The sequence below is a fragment of the Eretmochelys imbricata genome, chromosome 17 (genome assembly GCF_965152235.1).
Source record: "Eretmochelys imbricata isolate rEreImb1 chromosome 17, rEreImb1.hap1, whole genome shotgun sequence".
NCBI classification, from domain to species: domain Eukaryota; kingdom Metazoa; phylum Chordata; order Testudines; family Cheloniidae; genus Eretmochelys; species Eretmochelys imbricata.
In genome coordinates, this window is record NC_135588.1 from 9237207 (window position 1) to 9256074 (window position 18868).

Here is an 18868-nt window from a genome sequence, read left to right on the forward strand (position 1 = left end):
AAGGGAGCAAACATTTTCTTTTAATTAAAGCAAAAATAGGGCTCAAAGTTTCACTCAAACACTATTACAATTAAACTTTAAAATGTTTCCATTAAGAACACATTTTAAAAGACTATTGTACCACTGTTTAGAGCTGGTACCAAAGAGCAGTGTCAACTTACTGACTGACTTAAGAGTAAGTTAAGGAACGGAAACACTCACTTTGCTTGAAACCAATTTCACATTTCCAGAAGCCAGTGCTACAGCTGTGTCTGCCATAACCTCAGCTTTTATGGATCCCAAGCCCCCTGTGGCACTGGTTTTGATGAAACTGTCCAGCACTACATCAAGTAGATCTGTTATCTATTGGAGAAAATAAGTAATCATTTGCTTGTTAACGTCAGTTACATGAAATTCAGGTATAACAATCTGAATTAAGCAGCCTGCTAGACAAGTAAACACTTAGATTTATTACTTGAATATATGTATGTGTAAATTACAGCACCAGTTTCAGTGATTTTTCAGCAAAGATAACCATGCTTAATTTAACATCATGTTTACATTGTTACATCTGAATTAAGATGAACCCCTCCAAGTTTTATTATGAATGTAAAAAAAGTGTGTGCGCTTCACAACTGTGGAGTTAGATTGTGAGGATTTAGTTTGCATTGCTTTCTAGTTGCCATTTGAATCTAAGATGTTAGATAAGTATTATTTAGAGCAACAATTTGGAAACTACGCACTGGGATTTTTAAGGTTGCAGAGTAGCAGCCGTGTTAGTCTGTATTCACAACAAGAAAAGGAGTACTTGTGGCAACTTAGAGACTAACAAATTTATTTGAGCATAAGCTTTCGTGAGCTACAGCTCACTTCATCGGATGCTTTGGGATTTTTAAGGTATAGCAAATCTGTTTTCTTTTTAAAAATCAAGAACAGATCTTATTGTTTATGTAAGGTATTGCCTAAACTATTAGCCAGATGTGACCTTAGCTATCAATAAAACCGCACTGACATCTTGCAAGATTTTTTAGGCTGTGAGAAAGCTATGTATTTAATACAGATATACCAGTCAGCAATGCAGAGAATGTTTTTCCTTAAGTATCCAGACAAAATGGTACAAACGATTGAATTAGGCCACATACAGTGTTTGGCTGCTGGTTTCAATCCATTGTAGTTTTCACCATTTAAGAACTTGGATAAAATCTTGGCTCCATAGAATTCAATGGCAAAACTCCCACTGACTTCAAAGAAGCCAAGATTTCACCCTGTAATTCCGCATTCTCTATGTTTGCCTGATAATTGACTTTCATATTGGCAATGGCATAATATAAATGACACTCTTACTGATATGGTCCAGGGTTGCAAACTATTCTGTTTTTTAGTGACTGAAGTCGATCAAACAGGAGAGGCAGCTCACCAATTTTGGTGGCAGTCACAATGTGTCTCAAAGTAATTTGGTTGCAACTGTGTTGCAACATCATGTGGTGACAAGACTAAAAAAGAGCATGAGAAGGGGAAAAAGGGAAGGAGTGTAACTAAAAGGAGGTCATGTCAGCCAGCAGGTGGCCAATAGCCAGTCAAGCAAACAAGCAGACATCCTCACAGCGAGTGAAGCTGTTTTTTTAATTGAAACTTTCCATATTAATGGCATACCTCTGAAAGCCATTTTTCCTCTCCTCCAACTTCTCTCTTCTGGGAACAGACTTTTGAGCTTAATTCATAATTAGGTTAGAGGCCATTGGGGAGAGGGGCTGTCATACTATTTGCCCATATTAACATATTATGGAACGTGTTCAATTTTGTTGGTTTAAACAAGGAGCTTTTATGCCTGCTCTTGAAGTATCCATGCAACTATTATGGTTATAACAGGAATGCCAAAGATATTTCCTAGACAAGGTGGATGAGAATATCTTTTATTGGACCAACTTCTGTTCATGAGAGAGAGAAGCTTTCAAGCTTATCCAGAGCTCTTCTTCAGGTCTGGGCTACAACAACACTGCATACAAAGATACTTCCTGAATTTTCAGGTTTCTGTAGAAGCCAGGAATGTGTTATTAAAAGCCAGAGCTCAATATTTAATGTTAATAGGAAACTTTACGAGAAGTTGTGTGTGCTGCGATCAACATACATGGTTAATATACTGACGTGCTGTTAAAAGAAGAAAACTGTTTTGGCACTAATATTAAATGACTGTAGAATGCCTGTTTGCAGTGTTATTGTAGCCATGTTAGTCCCATGATATTAAAAAAACAAGGTGGGTGAGGTAATATCTTTATTGGACGAACTTCTGTTGGTGAAAAACTTTCAAGCTACACAGAGCTCTTCTGCTGGTCTGGAAAAGGTACTCAGAGGCCACATTTAACTACAAAATTAACTTGACCTAACTTACACTGGCATACAGCTACCGCAGTAATTACATCACTTGTGCGTGTCTACACTTTGCTCCTTGTGTCGGCAGTGCACATCCTCATCAGGATCGCTTGTATCAATTGCATTGTTAGTGTGGGGCATTATGGGATGGCTCTTGAAAGCCAGTAACAGTCGACATAAGCAATGCAGCGTGTACACTGACATTGCGTCAGCCCAACTACATTGACCTTGATTTTATGCTGCGTGCGGAGGTGGAGTTAAGTCGGCATAATGGGGCAGTTAAATTGCAGGGAGCAAAATTTAAGTGTAGACACTTCAGGCAAGTCTACACTACAAAGTTATACTGACCTACAGCCACTGCAGTTCGGCATGTCCACACTAGCGCCTTCTGTCGGTGGTGCGCGTCCTCATTAGGAGCGCTTGCACCAATTTAATTATCAGTATGTGGCACTGTGATGCACTGACAGCGGGAGGTCCAGGCAGTGGAGCTCTGGCTGTCAGCCACCGGGGCTGACACCTGGAACAGTTGATGCAGTATCTACACTAACACTGCATTGACTTAACTACATCAACCTAAGTGCTACACCTCTCGTGGAAATGGAGTTATTAGGTCGGTGTAGTAGGTGACTTACACTGGTGGGAGCAACACTGTAGTGCAGGCAGCTTACATTGACTTAACTCTATAGTGTAGACCAGACCAGTGTGTCACAGCTAAATACAAGGCGGAAGAGATTGCTAAGCAAAGCAGTTAACACATATTCAAAGGACCATTCAAGGCAAGTGGTCCATTGATATCCATGCAATCATAGGACAAAAAAGAAGGGAGTGTGTGTGTGCACGCATGCACGTGTGGATTATAACCTATAGCTCATTTACACTTTGCTGTTAAAGGCGATAATGAATTTATGCAGTCAGTACCTGTCCAAGACTTCCCCATATCTTCGCTTGAATGGAAGGATACATCTGTTTCTCATTTATTGTCATTGTTATAAGCTTATCAAGAATAGCTGTGACTCGCTGGCGTTTAGCATCATCATTGTGCTTACAGAATCGGACCAGATTCGACAACCAGGGAGTCATATATTCCAGGCAAAGGTGTTTCAGTTCAATACCTGAAATCAAAAATTAATGTTATTGTAACAGAAGGCCATTGATGGTCTCTTCTCTTTACATGTGCAGAATTATTTGCAAGCACTTTTCTTTACAATTTTATTGTCCAAAGATAAAGTCTAGGTACCTAGACAAAAAAACTGTAAAAGATCAGAAGTAGGATTATTGTGTGAAAGGTAAAGCTTTAAAAAGAAACATACTGTTCTAGTGACATCCACAACATACATCTTTAGAAAGCTGGAAAGAAGAGTGACACCTTAATTCATGCTGAAGAAATGTAAGAGAAAGGGGCTCAAAGCTCGTAAACACATTAATATTAAGAATTTACATAGTACTTTTCATCTGCAATGTGCTTTCAAAACGTTAATCTTCAACACCCTCATGAAGTAGGTATAATCCCTATTTTACACATGAGGAAAGAAAGGCAGCTATGTTCCAAGATACAGCCAAGGTTAGAAGAGAATCAGACCCTGGATTAGAATTCAAATTCTGTGTGTCTCTTTTAGGTTATTAACAATGTGTGTAGAGGAAAGATCCTACATATCTTTTGGCCATATATTTTCTAGACTTCAGAGTTTATCACCAACATGGAACTCCGATTGTGATTTGTGTTTATTTCTGGTGAATTTGTGACACTAAAGTAACCCTCACCAAAGTAATCATTGTACACAACTTTCAGAAGTGATGTGGAAGAGCTAATATACAGTAAGATGTTACCTAAGAAGCATTATCATTGTAAACCACTGAAACCACTTGCACAATTTGTCTTATGTTAATATCAAAAAGTCTAAAGAATGTTTTAGACATTGATTCTATAAAAAAAAGAGGGCACTGTTCAAACAGTTCTGTGAATGAGGTAATCTTGTCTTTACAATGTTCTCCATACGAGCAGATTCCAGTCTGTATCTTGACACTGCTTGGTTCCAGAGCACTTCACCACTTGCTGATTAGGTCACAGATATAATGGCTAAACTTGAAAAGCACCTGCAGATGCTTTAGGCTGCATTTCTAATTGAAGCCTACTGTGCTAATGGACTGACTCAATAACATGAGAACATTTATTAACTCTATAACAGAACTGAAAAGCTTGAACCGTTTCAAATTCAGTGTTAGCATTAGAGAAAATGAATGCTACTTACTAGATTTGCTAAATCCAGAAATACACTCTTCCAAAAACTCTAAGGTAAGGTGTGGCTCATTAGCTGCCAGAGTCTTACTAATTGACACAATAAAAAGGGTGTTGTTGGCAGGGATACACAGACCTGAAGTCTCCAGTAACTGGCCCTCAATCTTTAAATTAAAGGTACAGGTTAAGGCACACAGAAGATTATAGGCAGCAGACCTGCAACAAAACATAAGTGATGCAATTTAAATTTTTTTCCTATGCATCTAAAAAAATATGTACACAATAAATAATTCCATTAAAAACAGTACAAGAGTGGTATTAATGTCTCTTAAAATTCAGTCTAGTGTTGCCATGCCAACAGGAGCGGCAGGTTTGTATAATTTTGATGGTGCCCAGAACAGGTCCAAGTCCTCCTCCCACACCCCCCAACTCCCGCCCACACACCTGCCTGGCAAGCTGATACATATTCTTTTAAATAATATACAAATGGACGGGAAACAATAAGTGATTAACAGTTTCCCTATATTGCACCATGTAGGGTGGGGGGGTGAGGGCTCTGGGGTGGGGCTGGGGATGAGGGGTTTGGGAGGGGCTCAGGGGTAGGGCAAAGGGTTGGGTGTGGGGGGGCTGAGGGCTCTGGCTGTGGATGAGGGGTTTTGGGTGCAAGGATTCATGGTGCGGGGGGGCTCAGGGCTGGGGCAGAGGATTGGGGGGCTGAGGGGTTTTGGGTGCAGAGGTTCATGGTACAGGAGGGGGCTCAGGGCTGGGGCAGAGGATTGGGGGGGACAAGGGCTCTGGCTTGGGGTGGGGGCTCTGGGGTGGGGTTGAGCTGGGGATGAGGAGTTTGGGGTGTGGGAGGAGGCTCAGGGCTAGGGCTTAAGCTCCTTCTCCTAATAACCCTCTCTGACAAACTGAAAGAGCATCACTGAAGGGCTCCATGTCTAGTTACTCTTGGATGCAACAGATTAGAATGATACGTAGGGGGGAGGGAGGAAGGAAGAGAAGAGGGCTACCAAGCAAAAACCTGACCCATGGTTTTTCAGACCCATATAAAATCAATGTGTTCATTTGAATTTAGGTATTTTTGAGATTGTGACTAAAACCAGTTCATCCTCGGAAAAATCTCTCCTTAAATATTGCACATGTAACATTGAAGTGCTTATGTCTTACACAGGTACATTTTACACAGTAATGGCAATAAAGCAACTTTAGAATTCTCCTATGCATTAAAATGAATGCAGAAAATATTGTCACCTTTTTCCCACAGAGAACAACATATCCTATAAAAATTAAATGGCACATGTCTGGATTATACTGTGTCTATATAGGTACATACACATATACAAAGCTGGCTAGGAACTGGAATTCCCATTATAAATTCTGAAATTTCAAAAAAATATTCTTTCCAAAACTGAAAAACTGAAATTTTTTAATTTTTCACAGAACAGGAATTCCAAATTCACAGACCTTTTTGAAATGTTTGAGGTCCCCCCGAAAATCCTGCACTCTGGGGAGCCTGGAAGCTGGGGATTCCAAGCAGCTGGGAGCGTGAAAGCCCCGCTTCTGAGGTAGTCCACCTGATAGGTTGGAGCCAGAGACCCTGAAGGCCTCGACTTTGAGGCAGCTTTTCTGGAAGGCTGCCAGAGATCTAGCGCTTCTAGGCTCCCTGTCAGCAGATTGCAGAGATGCTGGGGAGCTTGGAAGCCAGGCCTTGTGGGCTGCTGAGAGCCCAGGAAGCTCCCAGACTCTCAGCGCCTTGTCAGCCTGCCAGGTGACTAACCTGGTAAGAAACCAGGTAGGCTCGTGAAAGAAACCTGCCCAGCAAGCAGGGTTCCATAGCAAACCTACCTTCTTTCTCTCAGACAGGGATGTTTCCATAGAACATTTTGATTTACATGAACCTGCCTCTTCCACTGGAAGAATGCTCAGTTGGAAAGTTTCCAGCCATCTCTAATATGTATCTTCCTATTGTTTATTCTGCTTTCTAGCTGCAAAACAGCCATTAATGCCCCAAGACTGAGTTCTAGTTTATGTTTTTAAAAACAAAGCCAGGAGAAAGATGTGAAGAGTTTTAGGATGAGATGAGTAAAGTGAACTGGCATGCAAACAACCATACGATATTTTGTTACGCAATCTCATCCTTCAAAATTGACCTTTTTTTTACAACGATAAAGAGATTTTTCAGAATAAGAATTAAGACTTCCAAAACTTTTACAGTTAACCTAGTATAATTTATGCTTCATTTTCCCACCATGGAGTAGCTGATCTTTCTTTGGGAAATATTAATGTTACTCCTAGATACATTTCAAGTTTGCGAAACTTTGGTGAAAGAATAATTATGTTTGCTGTAAAACACTTACTAATGGGGCAACCTTAGAAATAAATTAGCACACATTTGGGTCAAGGTAAGGGTTAAGAGATCTCTACCGTAAACTAGGGTCTGAGCTTCCCAGGTTAAGCAATGCTATATTCAGTAGTGTTCCAGGGACATCCTTTGGACGGATTTTAGTATGTTGTGGGATGGAGTCTGGTTGTGACAGCTCCCATCGAGTCCGTATGTGAATGATGGACTGCACGATGGCTTCGCACTCCTGATGCATGAAGGTGAGTGGTGTGCCTTGGTTGGCAATGGTTAAGGTGAACTGATTCTCATCAACTAGACATATCTCCTCAATCTCAGAGGCATAGTAAATGTCATTTAGAAATACTGTCTGTCCCAGGACTCTTGTTCGATCTGCTGATGTTACCTGCACAGCGGTAGACCCAACCTTAGAAAGGAAAGAGAAAGTATAACTTAGTAGCTGTAGCTAAGAATATGAAGAATGAACAAGTTCTGTTATCACCAGTGTTATGCATGAACTATATTGGTCATGATTTCTCCCTAAGACTTCATGACAGTAAAATAGCATGCATGTCTATAATGCCAAATTATACATAGCAATTTGGTAGGAAGGGTGTTAAATGAGACTTACTTTAATAGAAACTTTGGTGTCTTTGTGGGCCAGTTTGAGAGCATTGTGGAATACTTTCAAGTCTTCTTCCAAAGCCAAGGTAGCAGCTGGAAGTTTCTGCTGGTCATGTTCAATGTGTTCTGCCAATTTCCCAGGAGAGTCTATGAAAATAAGCCTTTTGCTGCCTTTCAGGCCTGTCAGAAGCCTCTCGTGGTATTTGGTGTATTCCCTTACCCAAGAGTTGCAATTGTAAATATAAACTGCTGAGACATTTTCATAAGCGAAGCCTGGAAAAACTACAAACCACTTGGAAAGGAAGTCTGTTTTAAAGCGATTGCTGGGCCCGGCGTGAGTGAGGTCCACTACAATCTCATATGGCTTAGCATAGTATGGCTTCAAAGTTAGAAGAACATGGTATATCAATAAATCACCATTGATCTGACCTGTTTTGAACCTAAGAAAAATAAGAAAAAACATTTCACATATTGTTCCATGATTTCTCTTGGTTACAGTAGGGGGAAAAAAATAGATTTAGCTTGCATGTAATCCTATACCAACTCCAGATATTCCAAAACAATTGTACTGGATCTGCAGAGACCATGTAGGCAATAGGCAAATAGCATCTGTTACCATTAAGCTGTAGCTCATATTGGATAACGCAGTTTAGATTCTCTCTCTACAAAGTAAAGGGGCAACATTATCTCAGCAAGGATTCCTCATCAAACTCCAATGTATACACTTTTCCACACTTGCAAATTACACCCATGTTGAAACATAAAAAAGGTAATTTAGGATAGTGACGCTGCCCTAATTAAGCATCTTCAGGCACTTCCATTACAAATCCTCCTTTGAAGGGTTTGTAACTCACACACTGCATTTGCTGTAGGTTGAAACTTGGCATCCGACTGCCTAATTGGATGTAAGAGTGGCCAAATGACTAGTATAAATGTGCTTGTTAGATTTTCTGAAAACAACTAAATCTTTCAGATAATTTAAGGCAGTTTCTGATTTGTGTAGTTTTTAAGTAAAGCTGCTCTGCATCTTGGGGAGGACAGTCACCTTCCAAAATTAATCTAGAAGATTTTTAACATGGCAGGTATAATTTTACGAGGTACCATTAACCCAAATTATAGTCAAATTCCACAGTAGCGTGTGGAAATCTGAGACACTTCTATTTGCCTCCAGCTTCTCTGTGCTGCCATTACCTGGACTCTTCTAGCAAAGCTGGAGATTCTGTAAAGACAGAATTCACACAAATACATGCAATAAAAATAAAAGTTAAACAAATACTGATTGCACTGGAGACACCATTTTTATATAACATGTAGGAGAAATAATCTGGCATAAAGGTAAAACATATATGGTGCAGCAAGAAGAGAGTCTCTGCCCTAAGGACAGAATTTTTTTTTCTATTGCACTTCCTGTCATTTTGAGAGCTAATTTGAGCAAATTGGTGCTTTCCTCCCCCCTCTAACATGTCATGGTAGAGTTGCAGTGGAAAGGAAGTGTGTCATCTCTGTGGTTTAGTTTTTTGAGTGAGGAAATACAACTACATATTTTAGTTAGATTCACTTAAAAAAAAATAAATCACCATCTTCTAAGTCCATTTGTTTTATATTGCTGGTCGGTTGAATCCCAAGAAAAAGATCAAGAAACTGCGTGGTTAAGTAATAGAATAACCTGAAATTCAACCCTGAATTTGACCATACTTCTGGCAAGGTAGGTCCATATTTGCTTTCTTACACTTTGCTTTTGAGTTTGTTAGAATTTGAAATGCAAAAAATGTTTTTACACAACTTCACACAAGCCACTACAATACCCCTGACAACTGCGATCAAGAAGTGAAATACTATCTTTTCCCAACCAGTCTATTTAGCTTGAATACAGGAAACTTACTAAAAATACAGATGTTATACTATGTTAAAGGGAGTTTATATTTCAGAGTCTGAAGAAAGCATTAAGAGTGTCAGTCACTAGTTAGCCCCATTTTGCCTATGTATTGTAGATCTTACTATATACTAACAGAAGATCCTATCTATACCTAAGCATGAAGGGGTAAATTAAAGAGAAAGATAACCTTTAATGATCAATTCCTTTGCTTTTGTGACTTTAAATAAAACCATTAACATTTTGTCAACAAAGTTTGTTTATTTTTAACAGTGCATCTGGTCTGGAACACTACAATTAACAGTGGGCTCATTGTACTGTCAGTGGAAGTATGCAGAAGCACTGTTGCAATTGTGTAATGGAAACATTAGGTGTTTGAGATTCTTCCATTACAATATTGAATGGAACAGTACGGGGCAGACCCATCTCAAATGGCTCAAAATACCTAAAAAGGGTAGTTCATTCTACTAGGGAATAATTTACATGTTTTACTTCAGCTTTCTCCCTCTACTTTTTTGCCACGTTACAAGGCATCTTCTACAAACAATCGGAACCATTTTGAGATAAAAACCTCACCCCTCCTGCAGCTTATATCACAAGCTAGTTTTCAGCTCAGTTTGAAAAGGAGGAACTTTACCTTACCTCAGAACTACAGTCTAATTTTAACTTAAATATGAACTGCAGAGAAAACAAACATTTGTGCCCTTTACTACTTCTTTATGATGCATGAAGCCAAACCCCAACTCAATCTGTATTTTTGTGTGTGTGGTTTTTTGTTTTTGTTTTGTTTTGTTTTTTCACAGTAGACATACCAGGAATATTAAGTCCTTACTTCCCTCACTTTCTGGAGGACCCTGGCATCTCTAAAGGACATCACTATTCAGTTTCTGCAAAGATGCCAAAAATCCTTTAGCAAGTTCACTTTTCTACACATTTGTGATTCAATGCATTAGGTACTATGGTAGTTATGTTACAACTTTTGACTATAATTAAAAAGTAAATAGATCTTTTCTAAGATGCTTTGTTTGAGTGGAAGAAAAGGTATTTTGTTCAGCAGAATAATCTTTAAAGCAGTAGTTTAAATACACATTTGTGAGAACAGTCATAATATTTAGTCATTCCAATTTAAACAGAACATACTATATAATACTGGAATAAAACTGTGCAATTTGAAATATTCACAAGTAAAACCAGGCAAACTAGGTAATAATAAGGATGATCACCTCTAATTTCAGATATCTTTCCCAAGTATGCAATCTGGAGGAAATTACATCACTGACACAAAATCAGCAGTGTATCTGAGGGTTGCAAATGCTGCAATCCAAAAAAAATCATGTTAATTTTCATACTTTCATTATTGTTTTTGTATGTTGGTAGAATTTAAGTATTCCAATCAAGACTGGGTGGATCCCATTTTGCTAGGGACTGTAGAACCACAGAAAGTCCCTGCATGCCCCAAACGATTTATAATGTAAGGCCGTCAGTCTTGCAAAGAGCTCTATACAAGGTCAGAAGCCTGCTGGAGATCAGCTTCTTGAAGAATAAGGACCCAGGTTACAACATATAGACCAAAAAAAACCCCCCAAAACCTACATATGGGGAAAAAGAATGGAAAGACAATACCAGAGCACACTAAGCATTAGGCATAGTGCATCACCTGCTTATTTTGTTAGTATTAATTTTTTAAGTCACAGTCTTTATAGCAGGTATACTTGGAGGTGAGCAGTCTGTCTTCTTGCCAAATTCTATGGCTGAAGATGATGCACAAATTTGAATACTGTGCAATTGTAGAATGGAAACATGCAGTTGGTAACAATGTGATTTGCACAATCTCTCATATTTCAGTGAAAACATTTTTCGCATTTTAGTGACGCTACTACTTCTTATATCTTGTGTAAGAAATTCCAGATCACTTTTCCTTATTCATCCCCATTTCAATCCCCAAAAGAAATAGACTATACTTAAAATACTTTGTTTGGCACTACTATAGACATTTCTTTTATCTATGTAACGGATATGAAAGAAACTGGGACACTGTCAAGCTGGGCTTTTGCACTGTCTGCGTTACAAACTCAATCCCCTTCTGGCAGCATGACTGCCTCCAGTGCTTGGTTCAAATTTGTCAGTTGTAATTAAGAATTAAAATAAATGCAGCTTATATTCAAGCTAATATGAATGCTTCCTGCACTGCTAACATCCATACATCTAGATTACAGAAAAAGGGCACAATTCTTTTTTAAAAAGCCCATAGAATCATCAGTAAATCAATAAAAATACTGTAAACTCAAAAAAGAGACATCAGTTTGCTGAAAATTTACTAAAGAAGATGCCTGGCAGCTGCATTCAGTCTTTAATGGATTAATATGAGCGGATACAGTAACTTACTGCTGTCATCTTTAAGATTGTGTAAAATTGGTATCTTCTTTTTTTGTTTTTAAACATGGCTACATTTCCTCCCCTTTAAAATTACTTCATTACTCATTCAGGAGAGTAGGAGGTGGGAACAGGCTATAAATATTCCTTAGATCAGAGGTTCTCAAACTGTGGTCCACGCATCACTGGTGGCCTGCGAGCTCCATTCAGGTGGTCTGCGGATAGTTCCCTCTAAGGTGTGCACCTGGGCGGCTGCACACGAGAGAATGAAGGGCCACCCACGTAATTAGTGGAGCCGTGAAGGCGGGACGCTACTAATTAGGTGCCTGGACCCTGGAAAACACACACGTAAGGTGAGGTGGTGGCCTTCGGGGGAATAGGGGTAGATGGGAGCGGGCAGTGGGCAGAGAAGAGGGGGTGGGGGGGAATTTGGGATGTGCAGGGCTGCGGCAGCCAGAGGAAGAGGTGACTTTCCCCAGCTTCAGGGCTGCGGCTGCTGGGGAGAGAGAGCCCTCCTTCCCAGCCCCAGCTCCAGCTCGGAGGGCTGCTGCAGTGTGGGAGAAAGGACACAACAATCGCATTAGAAAGGTAACAGCATGGATATAAAAACATGAGTTGTGTGCTTTTATTTGTAGAAAAACCTAATTAAGGTTTTTTATATAGCGCTTTTATCGTAAGTGCTTTATAATAGTTAGCTAAAGGTACAAACATCTGGAAAGATCATTAAGTGGTCCACCGAGATCCTCAGCAATTTTCAACGTGGAAAAAAAAAGTTTGGGAACTACTGCCTTAGATTGTTTTCTCCTGTATTTCTAAAAGCAGAAGTGATTGATTCAAAGGTGCAACTTGCTCAGCTTTAAAGAGAAGGAGCTATGACAGTATTCACTCATTTGCACGCATAGAATCATAGAATATCAGGGCTGGAAGAGACCTCAGGAGGTCATCTAGTCCAACCCTCTGCTCAAAGCAGGACCAACACCAACTAAATCATCCCAGCCAGGGCTTTGTCAAGCCAGGCCTTAGGATGAGATTCCACCACCTCCCTAGGTAACCTATTCCAGTGCTTCACCACCCTCCTAGTGAAATAGTGTTTCCTAATATCCAACCTAGACCACCCACACTGCAACTTGAGACCATTGCTCCTTGTTCTGTCATCTGCCACCACTGAGAACAACCGAGCTCCATCCTCTTTGGAACCCCCCTGCAGGTAGCTGAAGGCTGCTATCAGATCTCCCCCCTTCTCTTCTGCAGACTAAACAAGCCCAGTTCCCCCAGCCTCTCCTCATATGTCACGTGCACCAGCCCATGAAACATCACTCAGTAATTTGAAATGTCCTTCCTCCCCCGAACTTTTCTTCATTTTCTTTTTTTCTCCTTAAGTCTGTAGAAATCTGTTCAATAATACTGAAGACCAAACACAGGAACACCTACTCTTCTGGAATTTAAGTAGCTACACACTTCATAACATGCCCAAAATGCATGAAGTCAAGTTACTGCAAAGAGAGAGTTGTCTAACTGTAGATATAGCATCTGCCTAACATTTCAACAGAGCTCCAATTCAAACCTTCAACATCAATACAGGCATAGAATTACTAAGCTAATACTATATTTTTATATTTTTACAGGTAGCTACCGGATATGAACATGAAATTGACAAGGCGCTGTAATTTTGCTTTTATTGTTGCGATCATCTTTTTATTGTGCTTGCAAATCAGAGCAAACGACACTGACCATCCCCGGTTTACAAATGAGAGATATTTGGGTACCATTACCCAAAACATAAGTGAAAACCAGAGTACCACGGAAGCCAGTACAAATTTTATTACGCAAAACACAGATTACAATGGGGAGTCAACTACTACTTTTGAAACGCAGACAGCCGCCTTTCAATCAACATTTGGTCAGGAACCGTCAACATTTTCCCCTAGCTTTCATCTTACTTCTGCAGTTCAAGACCCTTTGACCACCACGAAGACCCAGATTACAACGAAAACTGAACATTGTGAAGAAAAGAATAAATCTCTGATATTAATTTGTTTTATTATAATAGCAGTGCTTGTTCTTGCTTGCACATTTCTATTTCTGTCAACTGTGGTAATGGCAAACAAGGTATCGTATCTCAAAAGATCTAAAGAAGGAAAGCGCATGCCCAGAAGTAATGGTGATTTTCTGGTTAGTAGCAGTTTATGGCCAGCTGGATCAAATACATGGCAGAGGAAGTCTAAAGAGCTAACAGGGACTGACTTGATGATGCAAGACCTGATATCAGAGACAGCTAACACAGTTCAAAAGAAAAATGCAGTTGAAACAACTGAGAAACTCACTAGGGGAAGAGCTAATGATCAGAAAAATGAACAAGCCTCAAAACCATGTGACAGCATCGTAACCAATTTTATAGTTGAGATTTAAATAAAACTCAGATTCCTAACAGAGACGACATTGTAGCCTTGAAGTAACATAGTGCCACACAGGAGAACCAGGTTCACATCCTGGATTTGGTTTTCCACTGCATAACAATGGGAACTCTAGGCAGTAGCACACAGCTCCATAGGAAAGGAGCACCCCAACTTGTGTGCAATCAACCTTTCAGTCATTTGAAACAGTACCCTGCATTGTTTTAAAGGGAGACCTCTCCATTAGTGCTTTGAAAGAAACTGGTGGGCAATGGAGCTGAGTGGGGATAAAGCAACAAAATATTTAGGATATTAGGGCTGCAAAAGGAACCCCACAAAGGCCATGGGGACGGACCAATAGCCTAGTAGGTATAGAATCCGCAGAGTGCTATTTATGGGTATACGATTACTTTTTTATTTTAAATGAAGCTCGTTTCTCTCTGATGTAATCAGTGACCCACAAACCAGTTGGTTAGAAGACCACTCTGATACTGCAAACAGAATTCTCAAGAGCTCCTCAGCACATTTTTGTAGATCAGAGGTTCTCAAATTGTGGTCTGTTGATCACTGAAGGTATGCGGAGAGCTGGCTGATCACATGGTGCTATCTCCTCCTCGTTGCCATCTGCTTAATTATATTAAGAAACAGTTAAAAATATCTAACATGCAGGCAACTGCTGTAGTTGTTAGAGAGATGCTGCATGATGAAAAATGGGAGGAGAGGGCCACGAATGGGGAAGTGTTCCCTCAGACTAACTCTATACTAAGATATGCTCTGGACTGTGAAGAAGTTTGAGCACCCACATACTAAGTGTTGTGTGAGTCAACCTCTAAAAAACTAGCATTTTCAGTTACTTATGCTGGCATTTGTTTGGCTGCAACTAACTTTAAAGCAAATATATTGTACAGTCAAGATACGATTTCTGCTCTTGTTCTTTCAAAAACCATAATACAAGCCTACCTTGCTTTTGAACTAATTTAAAGTCAACTGCATTTGCTGAGCTTTAAGTTTGTGCAAAAATATATAAAGCTTGTTTTATATGTAACATGGTTGCAGTAAAACTCTTTCACTTGGTAACCCCAATAAAAACGTACAATAGATTTTGAAACAATCTGACTCATTCATAATTATGGTATATAATAGATTGGGGTTTCTATTGTAAGGAAACAACTTCTAGAATATTAATTCTCCAGAATGTTTACTAAGGGCAAAATTACGTCACTCTGGAGAGTGAAAAAGAAATGCACTTAAGTAGTTTTTTTTGTTGTGGATTTGCTTGTTTAAAAGAATGAAGATGAAATTTTATTACTTTCATCTAGCTTACTTTATCCAGAAGATTAATACAATGAAACCCGCAGTAAGGACCACCTACCAAGAACTACTCTAACATAAGACCATTACTATGAAGTATCCCTAAAGATTTCTTTGAGTACCACTTCAACTTTTAGCTCCTCTAAGCTGGTCTTTTGAATGAATGTTTGTAACAGGTTTCACTATACTAAAGATTCACTACCCTGAGGAAACTGGAGAGTCTTCTTATTTGTGCGCATTATTTCTATACCTAAGCACAGATGAACTGCTTCACAAATACATCAGTTAATTCTTGGGATCTTGAAAAAAACAAACTAGCAATTTCAACATTTTCTTTGTTGCTCTGCAGATTAAGCTAAAACAGTCTACAATTGTGTCAGCAGGGCACTTCAACTTGTAAAATGGAAGTTAGTCACTGGGCACAATAATGCAACATTTGTATATATCAAGATACTCATAATTTCACTAATCATACTTGCATATAGATATGTGATAAAACATTTAAGTCACACTTCTTCAAAATATGTACTCCCAACTGATTAACATTTGTATTGCCACAAGAGAAGAGATATTACTGAGGAAATTTTTCCTCTTTCCAGAAATATGGATGGACATATAGCAATTAAACATCTGTATTGGGACAGGACATAGAGGCCTCACCCAGGTTACTTAGCCATTGTGCTAGGCACTGTAGAAACACAACAAATAATTATCCCTGCCCCCAAACAGCTTGGAATCAAAATACCTGTAATATTCGGTCAGAGACACTCTAAAGTAGGTAGAAAAAACATGAGGATTTCCTGGGTGGCACAGTGATTCAGGTACATTAGTAGATTGCTTACAGGTACGTTATCGTATTTTTCCTGTGTGTTTAAAACAAAATTCTGAGAAAATATGAAGTCTTGCAAAAATAATTTATGAGACAGGTATTAAAAGATGCCTTAGAGGAGCTACCTAAAAAGTTATTTTCAACTAGGACAAATTCTCCAGTTCTGAAAATGAACTGATATGCAGGCTTGACCTTTAGTCTAAGGAGCGGCATATAACTAGGTCTGTTGAACTGGTTTGTCAAGTGTTAAAAAACTACACACTGATGGTATCTCCTGAAAACTAATGGTTTGGCCTTTCCAAACTCCCCATACATTTCCTATCTATAATGTATATCTTTTGATGCAAGAAAGTGTTGATTTTTAAAGTTCGGGAAAATAAAGACATGTAACCTATTTAAGCACAGAATTGATCCTCCTTCACTGAAAGTGAATTCCATCAAGGAACCCAACTTGGAAGGAATATATATAAACCCTATTACATATATTAATATTTCTACCTTGCTGCCTCTGATCAGCCAGAAGTGAGGGTCAGGGGTGCAAGCATGCAACAGCAGACACTGAAGTTTTATGCACTGGGATTGGCTGTTGCTCCTCTGGCTAGGATGGTGGAAGGAGTGGATTGTGGTGCTTCCCTTGGTTTCAGGGAATTGAAATATTCCACTGCTATTTGTTCCCTGGGTCCCTTGGGGAGCAAATATCACTGTAGCTTGTTGCCTTATCCCCTCTACCCCCCCAGACCCAGAGCACTTAACTTTCTGTAGGAGTTAAGCAGCAACAGAGATCAAGGGCCTTATTCAACTCCCACTGAAGTCAGGAGAAGTCTTTCCATTGGCTTCTAAGGGCATTGGATCATGACATCATTGCTGGATTCCATTACAGCGCCCCTGGAGAGCAAAGATGTGGTCCCAGTCCCCTCTACCAGCTACCAGCAGAAAACGTGAAGAGAGAAGCCACCAAAAGTGTTCAGCTCCAGCTATAGCAGAACACTATTTACTGTGAGAGTCTCATTTAAAAAGTGATTTTACTGTATGCCAGTTCCTTCATATGCATGTAAGTGTCATACACTGCACATTCCTTTTTCAAAAAGCCCCTTGAGTCAGAGATGTCTAAATTGCTATGAAACAATATTTAAGTAGCAGTTCCCTCCCTGCTCTGCACATAATATATAAAATGCACATAGTCAAAACTTATTTCTATTATTTGACTATTGTACACCCAAATACAGTACTCCTCTGCACATTTGCTCCTAATCCCCTCTATTTCTGAGAGGCACTTCTACCTCTGTTAATCTACAAGGATATAGTAGCTACTATCCTGCATTTTTTGCAGGATTCAAGCACCTGACATTGATCAAAAGGAGCCCTGCGGATTTCACAGTGCACAACCCCTCCCATTTACAGCCATACACAGTGTGGCAACTACAAAAGTGGACTATTTGGAACAGTAATATTATGGAAGTTTTTAGCTGCCTTTTAATGAAATTTAGGAAATGAAAATACGGAAGGGAACCAGCACCATGTGATCAGCCAGCTCTCCACAAACCACCATTTGAGAACTTCTGATCTAAATCATCTTCCTTTGAGCCTCTTTGAACAGTAATAATTGTTGCACTTCACCAGAAAAGCACAGAGAGTAGGAAGAAGATTGTGTTCAGCTAATCCACTTCTACTTAATATATAAAATTACCATTGCTCATGTTTTCTCTATAGACACAGGCATATAAACATTAATACTACTACGAATATCTTATGCAAAAATTGCAAACATGACTATTTACACTTTTTTTTTTTTTAAACACAACAACATATCCCAAATTTGGTCTTCAAGTAGGCAACTTTTGAACATTAATTCTTAGTCATCTCCCTAATCTTGACACTTCCTGCAGCAAGTGTTGATAAACTTCCTCTTTCTATGCAAAAAAATTTCAGTGTGAGAACAGTGGACCCTTTTAGAGCTCTTTAATGTGCAACACCCATTCTGACTGCTTTAGTTTTGAAACAGCAAAATGTTAACTTAGTATGCGAAGACTGTTTACTACAGGAGACATTATTGCACAGGTAAGGAACGGTTTTCATATGCTAAGATTTAACTGCTTGGCTAACTAGTTGTTGATGTGACATTAAACAACTTGTATTTTGCAACTTGATGCTGTAGAATATTTTGTAATTAATTTATGACTTGTGTACAGTATTCTGTTTTAGAAAATGGTCTTCCTCCGTGTGTTAGTGTTCTGAAGACATCTCCCTACTATTCAAATATTGCTATTAGAACCAATAATTCTCAAAACCAAGTTCAAACTCTAATCAACAGTTAACATTTTTAGATTACCTGGAATTTCCCCTGTGAATTATGTTAACAGCCGTAAAAATTTTTATCAGTACCTTACTGAGCTCTGATGAAGTTCACATGTAGAGAAGGAGAGCAGAGTAAGCACAAATGAGTGAAATATTTTTACCTGTTGCAAGTCTAAACATGAATACAGAAACCTGACATGTTCCCAGAAGTTTTAACTTACTGCCTGGATGTGTTTACACTCTG

The 18868-nt window shown here is 39.2% G+C and overlaps 2 protein-coding genes across 2 annotated transcripts in view; one reads left to right on the forward strand and one right to left on the reverse strand.

Annotated features, from left to right (window-relative positions):
- Positions 1-18868, reverse strand: part of NF1 (neurofibromin 1) — a 165424-nt gene that overhangs the window by 34773 nt on the left and 111783 nt on the right. Inside the window, exons 37-41 of the mRNA XM_077836905.1 lie at positions 7558-7990; positions 7013-7353; positions 4599-4801; positions 3268-3461; positions 202-342 (exon numbers count right to left, since the gene is read on the reverse strand). Of these exons, the coding sequence (XP_077693031.1) occupies positions 202-342; positions 3268-3461; positions 4599-4801; positions 7013-7353; positions 7558-7990 (1312 nt within the window). The remainder of the gene's footprint in view (positions 1-201; positions 343-3267; positions 3462-4598; positions 4802-7012; positions 7354-7557; positions 7991-18868) is intronic.
- On the forward strand, positions 9089-14233 carry EVI2A (ecotropic viral integration site 2A). Its single transcript, XM_077836906.1, has 2 exons — positions 9089-9255; positions 13422-14233. Exon 2 carries the CDS (start codon positions 13435-13437, stop codon positions 14203-14205), a length of 771 nt encoding a protein of 256 aa, XP_077693032.1. The 5' UTR covers positions 9089-9255; positions 13422-13434; the 3' UTR covers positions 14206-14233.